The sequence below is a fragment of the Epinephelus moara genome, chromosome 7, assembly GCF_006386435.1.
Source record: "Epinephelus moara isolate mb chromosome 7, YSFRI_EMoa_1.0, whole genome shotgun sequence".
In the NCBI taxonomy this organism is placed as follows: Eukaryota; Metazoa; Chordata; class Actinopteri; order Perciformes; family Serranidae; genus Epinephelus; species Epinephelus moara.
Genome location: NC_065512.1, coordinates 14593275 through 14603436, shown reverse-complemented (window position 1 = coordinate 14603436; position 10162 = coordinate 14593275). Strand labels below are relative to the sequence as shown.

The following is a 10162-nucleotide window of genomic DNA, read 5'->3' as shown; positions in this document are numbered from 1 at the left end:
AACAGACTGCAGTGTTCACAGCTCCACCTTTTAGTACCAGATCTGTGTGCTAGGTACCCCAACAGAGGGGGGACCAAAAATGGGGACGGTACAGAACTCTTCCATTGGTACCATCCACAACTTTTCACAGCTATTGACCTGACCCCACCTCTGGTAGTGAACATGTGATCTACAGCCACTGACCGTGCCCTCTGTTTCCTGTCTTCCTCTCCAGGGGAAAAGCCATACAAATGCACCTGGGACGGCTGCACGTGGAAGTTCGCCCGCTCCGACGAGCTGACGAGGCATTACAGAAAACACACGGGGGTGAAGCCCTTCAAGTGTGCAGACTGTGACCGCAGCTTCTCCAGATCTGACCACTTGGCCCTGCACCGACGGAGACACATGCTGGTGTGAATCAGACGGAGAGAATAGAGATACAGAGAGAATGAGAGAGAGAGTGATCAATGAAACAAGACACACACAAACACAGGCAGCCGGGGGAGCGGGATCTCCCTGTGAATGTTTTTCAGCTGGCCTGGACGCAAACACACACACACACACACACACACACACACACAGACGCACTCACTCACACACGCACACACTCTCATCCATCACAAGGAGAGAAGATGAAGAGGAGCACAAACAGGGTCACTTCTGGATCCTCTTTGGGCTGGAAGGAAAAGACGGCAGGATCTGTTATTGTCATTGTTTGGAGTCTAATAGGGAACTGTCTTTTACAGCACTGTTTGTAAATGTTTCACTTTGATTTTTAAAGATGAACTCGCACTCTTTATTTGGACAAAAAAATATATATAATGCAATCGCAACAGTCTCTTTTTTTTGGTATCTTTCTTTTCATTATTGTTCAAATGGCTGCTTTTCCAGCACTCATAATGTGAAAGACCCCATTGTGTGGAATGGATTTCCTGTGGGAGCAGACACAAGTTAGGAGCTGAACTCAATCACAGGAATGCACTTGGGCCTAGTTGGAGTTACAGGCAGTATTGTTGCACCGTGGCTCCCTGTGAGTCCAATTTGTGACCAGCAGAGGACGCCGTTTCACCACGGATGGATTCCTCTGCCTGCTGGAGCCTGCTGTTAAATCCGAGGCATCCGGCGTAGAAGTTGAACGAGGGCTGGACTTTCACCTGTCTCACAGCCAGCAAACGGTAAATAACAAACAGCCACAAGCTGAATGGATCAACCTCATCAACACTTACAGATATTCAACGGAAACTGGACATACATATCATCACACCAGCAAATAAAAACACACCGTTTATGACCCGCTCACAGGGCCGGACAACCCCAGATCTCATCAGTGCTATTCTTTATGTTGAGCCTCTTGAAAGCATTTCTTTAAAAAAAAATCTTTGGTGGAATTTGTGCTGTGATTAGCAATCAGTAAAGTGCAATCTTAAAGGATAAATATACTTTCAGTATGTTTTGTTTATTGAATCTTGCTTCTTTTTTTTTTAAATGCCTGCTTATTGCTTATGTTTGACTCAGAAAAATACAACCCCTCATGTACAGTGAACTTTGAAACAATCAGAGGAGATTTCCAGTATGTGAAGAAAAAAAAATAGAGGCACCTTACAGACTCACGCTTTCATTCTGTCCTTATCAGTCTGTTTTTCTTTTCTTTTTTTTTGTGGTTATTCAGCTCTGTTTTCTCAGCTGGGTTTTGATGGTGAAAGAAACCTGCGTTGTGGTTTTTTGCACAGCCGCACTTGACCATAAGCTGAAACCGACATCAGCTGCAGTGTTACAGGGATAGTGTGCTACCTGATGTACAATACAGAAGAGCAATACATACTGAACAAAGTGACGGGAAGGAACGCCAGCCTTCTCTTTGTTCTGTTTGCTGATGTCAATATTGGAGGAGAAGTTTTCCAGCCTGGGGGCCGACTCCTCGCACTGTACCACGACTCCCTCTTGTTTGATTGGTTCGTAGCTCCAGCACAAGGCTCTAATCTGATGTGTCTCAGTTAGTGAGTTACTCTGAATCATTTTATTTTGTTTGTCTCAAGTACAGAAAGTCACTTGAAATGTTCTCACCTCAGACCAGATATATGTTGTCTGATTTACCTGAGATTTGGCTATGGAAATACTGAAAAGTGGAAGAATCACATATGCACGGGGGGACATGACCCCTCAATATTTCAAACATTTGGACTTCTATTGTGATAAAATTTAAGATATTTGCACCATAAATTGATGCAGAAAAGGAACAAATTTGTGTGTAAAACTACCTGAATTGTCAACTTGTCGCGCTCCAAATTCGGTGGAGTGGGCAGATTCATAGCTCTGGACCCAGGCAAGAAAATTAAAGGGATAGTCCAGATTTTTTGAAGTGGGGTTCTATGAGATACTTATCCATAGTCAGTGTATTACATTCAGTAGATGTCGGTCGGCACTCTCCCAATTTGGAGAGGCAGGCAGGAGTACTGCCACAGAAGCTAACAATGCACTGCTGTGGATGGGGTCCGCAACAAAACGTATTTCCGCCACCTAAAAAATAGATAAAAGCTTAAGTATATGCTATATTCAGAATATTTTCACCACTTTACCTCACTACAGATGGCCCTTTCTGACGTGGAAGCTGTTAATGGCTTCAGTTCCCCATCTATTATTAATGCCACCAGACTCCATTGAGAAAAACAGTAATTTAAAATCGCTGAACATGGGAGCTGCTGGTCTACAGCTGCCTCAGTCAGACAATTTGTTGTGTTATTGTGTGACTGTGGGGAATCTGAAGTAGCCCTTTTAAATGCCGAAGTCACTCAATAACACAAACTAACTAACTGATGGAGGCAGCAGTAGATCAGCAGCTCCTGTCTTCAGCGATGTAAAATTACTGTTTTTTTCAATGGAGTCTGGCTTTAAAGAGATTGATACACAGCTTCAGTTCCCCGTCAGAAATGGCAAGTCTGACTGCAAAATAAAGTGGTAAAAATATACTAAATATAACATACAATTAAACTGTTATTATTTTAGGTGGATAAGATAGGTTTTTTCTGCTGCCACCATTGTCAGCAGTACGCTGCTTAGCTTCTGTGCCATTAATCTTGTCTGCTTCTCCAAACTGGGGGCATGCTGACCGACATGTACTGTCTGTAACACACTGACCATGGCTAAGCACCTCTACAGCTTCAATTCAAAAGATCCAAACTATCCCTTTAAGCATGTGATGCTTAAAATTTTCTGGCAGAGGACCAACATGCCCCCCCGTTCCATATGTCCCCCAGTATTGAAACAAAACCTACGCCCATGTGTATGCATACATACAAAGCACATATTATATATGTACAAAAAGAAAACATTTTAGATGCACTTACTGGCAGAGATATCTTCTGAACATCACTTAACCTTAATCAGGAAATGTAATTAAAATGTACGTTTTTATAGTCTTAATAACGGACATTTTTGCAAGTGTTTCCAACGCTCTTCATGCCGTGTTAGATGTGCAGACATAAACTCAGAGCATCAGGCCATCCCATATTATTTGATAGTGCTGCTAAATGCATTTATTGGACCGAAGCCAGTAAAAAGAAATGGCAACCTTTTTGATAGCAGCACCTTGAAAACCACACACACATATACCCGCACACACCCTCCCTTTCAGCAAAGTAGCCAAATCCAGGAAGTCATTTCCACACATGCACCCAACGTATGTGACACCCCTTTGATTTTGTAATGGAGAATGGTAATGTACGTCATCATTATTTATGTATATTCTTTGCGCACATGTCATTATGCCCAGTTGTATTATCATTTTTGGCAAAAAGCATATCAGCACCTTGTTTGTTTATTAGTATGATTTTCAAAATTATTTTATTTCAGATGTCAATTTATAAACAAATAATCATCATCCTATTTTATCCTCCATATAATGTATAAGAACATTTTATTATTGAGGGGCACTTCATCTTTGCATATAACTCTTTTTCTTCTGTACAAAGGATCTTTTTGAAATGTTGTAATATATGTGATAGTGAAGATAAAACTTATTACAAAGTTCTACAGCCTGTATATACATTGGAAAAATAGGGCTTTTGATTAGTAGATGCAGGAAATACATTTATACATGTAAAGTCTTTTTTCAGAGACTGTAATTTATCTAATTTGATATACAGTGAAATGGGGCTAATGGTATCCATCATGTAAATTATCATATGTGACGTTCTAGGACAGTTTCTTTGGTTTGTGGTTTAAATAAGTTCACAATCAAATCATTTTGATTCCCAAGGCTGAACCAGTGTTTGCTATAATTAACAAATTATTTATATACATTGACCGTATTAAGGTACTCGATTCCCTGTGTTGCTATTTTGCTATACCCGGACAAGAAATTATATCGATCAAGCACATATCAACGACAAGTGTACTCTCGTATTCAGTAACGTTGCATGCCTTAATACACCAGTTTTTGCTCAATTCAATTAGACTTGAATACGGTGTCTCCACAGGACAGGGTGTATTATATTTCCCGTCAGCATCTCTCCTCATTTTAAAGCATAATTTTGTAACGGTAACCAGGGTCAAAGTTATGCAATAATAATGAATAGTGCCTCATATTGCAAACTTGTAATATCAACTGCTCTGTGCAGAGTTTGGATTTCAACACGTGTGCTCAAATTAATAAACATCCATAAATTTTGAAAGGAAAAAAAAAAAAAAGCACAGACGACATTATGCAAGTTGGACCTTTAATGTTTCTTTTCGCACTGAGCCTTATGCCATTGTGTCAGACGCAGCATCCTCCCATAACACTTTCCCAGGCTGTTTATAGCTCGCGTTATTACTTTGCTCGCAATAAGTCACTTCCTCCAAGGTGACTGAGTTACAAAGGCCTCTCGATGTTTCAGCTTCATCACATGAATTCAACACGGAAGATAATGAGGAATCTTGTGGCTGGCATTCCGGCTGTAGAGCGACGCCTTTTGTTAATGAATACTGATCTTACACTTCTCTCTATCAGTTGGATATCTATTTTTACTTTCTGTGTAACATCTGCTTTTGATTTCCTGGTTTTTGAAAATTTTTAAGTAGTGAAAGCCAATTGTTTCGAGTTTGCTGATATTACGTACAGTAATCGTTGTTCCTGTATTTATGTAAAGTGAGTGTAGTGTAAATATATTCAGATCTTTTCATTCTTACCGTTTGAGAAAAAAAAAAGTAATTGTGATATTGCTCAGCATCGCTTCAAAAGGGAGATTCTGCTCATGGAATTCCACATCTGTAAAAGAAAAATTTTTAATCCTGATATTTTTCAAAAATTCAAGAACAGGTGTCCTTTTTTTTTTTTTTTTCTGTTACGCTTTTCTTTTTCTTCCAAGAGTTGTTTAAGTATCCAGTCAGTGTTTTGCCTTTTTCTCTGTATTTTTCATATGGATGGAGCTGTGAAATTAAAATAAGTTCAAACATATACATGTATATTAATATGAATGGAGGCATGAAGGTTAATAAAGTTGCATTTTGTATGTAACACACTGGTATGGAGCTGGTTGCTATCTATGACTGAGATGGCTGGTATGTGGTGTCCATGTCACTTAGTCATCTGAGCACTGTACTCACATTCTCAGGCATTCAGAAACCTAATCTTGGTATTAGGGAAGACATTTTAAATTGGAGATGTTATATAGTACAGTAGCTTGTACACAGAGTACATCTGATCGATACAAGAAGAGGGGGGAAACTACACAACCATTGGTTCACCTACTTCTTTAAATTTACTGTACATGTATCAGAGGTGTGGAGTCACATGATTTAACTCAAATTTGATGACTTTAGACTCGACAAAATCCAAAAAAGACTTAAAACTTGACTTGATCTTAAACAAAAGTGACTCATGACTTCACTTGGATTTACCGTAAAACTTCAATTAAAAGCTCAGTCTCTTAAAAGCCTGGTGTAGCTGCACATTTTGACAAATAAACACCTGTCTCAATCAGAAGCCTGGTGTGGTTGCCAGGAAGTTAATTTTTTTTATAGACGTTCTTCGGATATATAAAACCAAGTTGTTAGCGACTTAAAATTATGTGTCTGTTCCTTGATTACCCTGTAGGTTATTCATATTCCTTTAGTCTGTAAGAGTCCTCAGATCAGAAAATAAAGGGTTTCTCATGAATATAAATCGTCTTTCGGAGCTAAATCAAATGAATGATTCATAATTGATATGTTATCTGAAGCATAATTTTTAAACAAGTGATAGTCATACTGGTTTAAATAAACAATTTGATTGCATTCCCCATCTTTGCTGAGCAACAGTTTGGTGAGAAAGGAATTAAAGGCCTGTCCCAGATATAGGCCTGTTGAGTTCAGTGATTTAAGCAAATAATAGCCCGGGCTATTAACTGAAGTTTTATGGTAACCCCGCTGACTTTAAAATATTTGACACCTTCCCCCAAGCCAATTTAAGAAGAGAAAGTTATAGACATTTTTAAAATATGAGATGAGTTAAATAAAAGCAGTGGCAGATCTTCCTACAGGTGACAAAGGTGGGCTCCCCTATCTGGTGGCACCTAAAAGAGCCCCACCCCCAAAGAAAAAACAAAAGAATAAACAAATTTTCTATTTTACTTTAGTCGGGGCTTTTTACCTTTAATTGATAGGACAGTATTAAGTGTGAAAGGGGGAGACAGAAGCTATGTTTCCATCCAAAAGTGATTCGAATCATTGGGAAATGCGCATTAAAAGAAATACAAATCCTGTGTTTCCATTAAATGTACGGACTTTGGTGAAAACTACACGCGAGTTTTCCACAGAACCGGGAACAAAACAAGTCTCGCATTCTTCTTCTTCTACGTTTTCTGGCGGTTGGCATCCAGCTTGTAAATGCATTACCGCCTTCCCGACCCAGAGTGTGGATATCACCATGGAGGGAGGTGCGCTACGTCAGACTTAATTCGAACATAACTGTTTCCATCCCCCGTTTTGCGAATCAACATTTTTTCGAATCAACCAAAACCCAGCTAAAGCGAGCGTATTTTAGTTTGTGCGAATCAGGGGATTTTAATTAGAATTTTGGCGTTTCCATCATAATTTTCCGATGCGATACTTCTAGATGCGCATCTAAACAGGCTGATGGAAACATGGCTAGTGAGAGGGGATGGGATGCAGCAAAGGGCCATGGGTTAGGATCACGCCCTCAACTGCTGCGGCAAGGACATGGCCTTTGCACATGGGGTGCCTGCTGTACCAGGTGAGTTAGCGGGTGCCCCTAAATAAACAGATTTTGACACTGGAAAAAAACAAATTAAACTTAATGGAAATGGGGAAGTGGAGTGTATGTACGTGGAGAGTAATATAGTGAGAGAAAATGAAAAGGCAACAAAAAAAAAAGAAGACAAAGTTTGCAAATTTGCACATACTTCTATTCTTTTATTACTTATTTTATTATTGTTTGTTAGCTAAGTTGTTTATTTGTGTTGATTTCTCATTAGCTCTTGTTTATGATCACAATAAATTCATTAAAGCCTCAGTGTGTATAAATGGTGAGTAACAGTGACATCAGCGATCAAATTCTAGATTGCAGGGCTCACTCGCGCTCACTCGCGCTCACTCGCTCACCCCTCCCGTTGGGTAAGTGACGGTGGCCTCGTAGGACAAAAAGCCTTGCGCAGACAGAGACGGCATCATCCACGAGTTTTTCAAGTTTTTCAGGAGTAGGCCTATCTAGCGATGAGGTGAATATTTATTTAGGAATCTAAACCATGTTACGATATTGTAGCGACCCTGCAGTAAATGTTCTGTTATAATGTCAATGTTCTGTGAGTTAATGGCATGTTTGGGATTGAATGAGTATAGGTAGGGGGGCGGGGTGCGAGTGTGACGGGGATGAGAGCTGTGTGAGTACGCTTGCTGGTGTGTGTATGAGCAAGCTGGAGGAGAGAGCAGGAGTGCACAGTTGGAGTTAAAGCTAAGTTCTTGTTTGTTGGTTGTTTTGGCGTGGTTACGGCCAACAGTAACCTGTACTGTTCAGTAATAAACGGTGGTTTGCAGAATAACTGCGTCATCCTTTCTGCACGTCCTGGCGGACGCTACGATATGTTATAGCTTACCAGTGACATATAGGTTATCTGTGAGATATAACGTTATGTTAGGAGTGTTTTATCTCTAATTGTTTTGGTAACACGAGCAAACATTAGCACAGTATTGCTAAAATAACACGTTTTATGTGATAGTCACGGCACAGTGCGGCAAATATAGGTTGGTACGATTATAATATATGCGTCTCCAGAGTGTTCTTCCACAGGAGTTCTTTCCTCCTGGAATAAGCAACGCCGATATTCACTCGCGTTTTGTCCCGTCCTCGCTTATCTGATCTTTTTCTTTTATTTGGTGGCGTGGTTTCCCTCTTACGTGGCAAAACATATGTATGGTCCTCCATTTAAAGTGCGACAGAATCATAAAAGTACAATGCAGGTTCACGCAGAAGCGCCCCGGATTGAGCTTCACCTTCTCTGTCTCCAGTGACGACAAGTTCTAGGTAAACGCGAAAGGCGAAGCGCGTGTATGTCTTTCGGCCACTGTATTCAAATATGGCAACGCAAGAGCCTCCAGCAGACCGCGCCCTGCCTGTGTATATATAGAGAAATCATTCTAAGCCTATGAGAAAGCTTCCATTTGTATGTGAATTGCATTACACTTTAGTAAATATATATTTATGAAAGCAATAGTTGATATTTGCTAATAAACAACCACGTAAATTACACATTGTAACTTTAAATTTAAAAGATAATAATTTAGAATAAAAAAATAAAATAAATAATAATAATAATAATAATAATAATAATAAATAAATAATCAATTTGGGGGGGCTTACCTAGGGCACCGAATGTGCTAGGTTCGGCACTGACAAGTCAGGACGGAGACATACAAAATTCATTCTGTTGTGGTACTGCTTAATAGTGCTATATGCAATGCAAGTGCAAGATCAGCTCAGCAAAATAATACTAATAATTACAAATAATTACAAATCTTAAAAAGTATTTATGATGTTTTGAAAATGTAATATATTACTCTGTTGTTCAAATGGCACTGCAGTCGGTGAAGAGCGCATTATGTCTTGTTCAGGACACAAAACTCACTTTAGGACTTAGGACTTGTCAGTCTTAATTTGGGACTAGACACTTACTTGTGACTTGGAAATCAAGCCATGGCCCCACATGTGTATGTATATATATATATATATATATATATATATATGCACATATATATATGTAAATGAAAATCCTCACTTATATATTTAAACATCCGAAACATTCTGTACCTCTGTGTAATATCAGATTGCTTTGTTATCATCCAGCACCAACAGAGAGTGGTATTTTAAGACCTGGTATGTTTAACACAGCATGTATACAGTTTCTGAGAACAGGTTGCACTTAAAAGAAAATGCCCAGTACATCCTGTACAACACTCCATTATAACTGGATCTGGATGAATGTTTCTGTCAGCCAGCAAAGGATTCAGATGATTACAATAACAAGGTTTCTATTCCCACTCCGCATAGCATTTGGGTGTGCAGTATATCACACGCATGATTTATCACTCACGGGGGCCCATAGTGTGTAGGCTATACTGCACGGGCAAAGTACGTAAGCAAATAAGAGTGATACTATAACAGTCTCTGCAGGCAACTTCCTGTGCTCTCAGGACAAGCTCAGACAACTTCTCCGGTGAGTTCAGCCTGTCTTGGCACCTTCTGTCAACACCTCTGATGTGACTCACGTCAAGGACACTTTCCAACAATTACAAAACAAAAGAAGGAGTCGTCTTGTTTTTGTTTGGATTACATGGAATTGTTAATCACATCAAGTGCATGAAGGGTGTGGTCCCGAGCAACCACCGAACACTGACGCCAAATCATGTGTTGCAGCAAAGGACTCAAGCAGCGAAGACGATCAAAGTCAGATGTGAAGAGAGAATAAAACCAGTTTGGACTAGTTTATGAATTTGAAATGTCAGAAACTACATCTGTCAAATTCTGAAAATATTCCACATAAATATCTCGGGGTTTTTTTCTCCTCCTTCATCACAAATCAGAACATCAGACATTTTTAACTTGTAACTTTAAAAATATGCATAATGTTGAAACCTTTGTCTACATTTTTGCAGATTTTAAACATCCCTGCTATCTCAATACAAAATGTAAAACGTCTATAACTGTAATTCA

The 10162-nt window shown here is 39.4% G+C and overlaps 1 protein-coding gene across 3 annotated transcripts in view; it reads left to right on the top strand.

Annotated features, from left to right (window-relative positions):
• klf12b (Kruppel-like factor 12b) overlaps positions 1–5473 on the top strand; it is a 64924-nt gene extending 59451 nt beyond the window's left edge. For all 3 annotated transcript variants that reach the window (XM_050048233.1, XM_050048235.1, XM_050048234.1), the window contains exon 6: positions 215–5473. In XM_050048233.1, the coding sequence (XP_049904190.1) occupies positions 215–396 (182 nt within the window). In that variant the 3' untranslated portion in view covers positions 397–5473. The remainder of the gene's footprint in view (positions 1–214) is intronic.
• The last annotated feature ends 4689 nt before the right edge of the window (positions 5474–10162 follow it).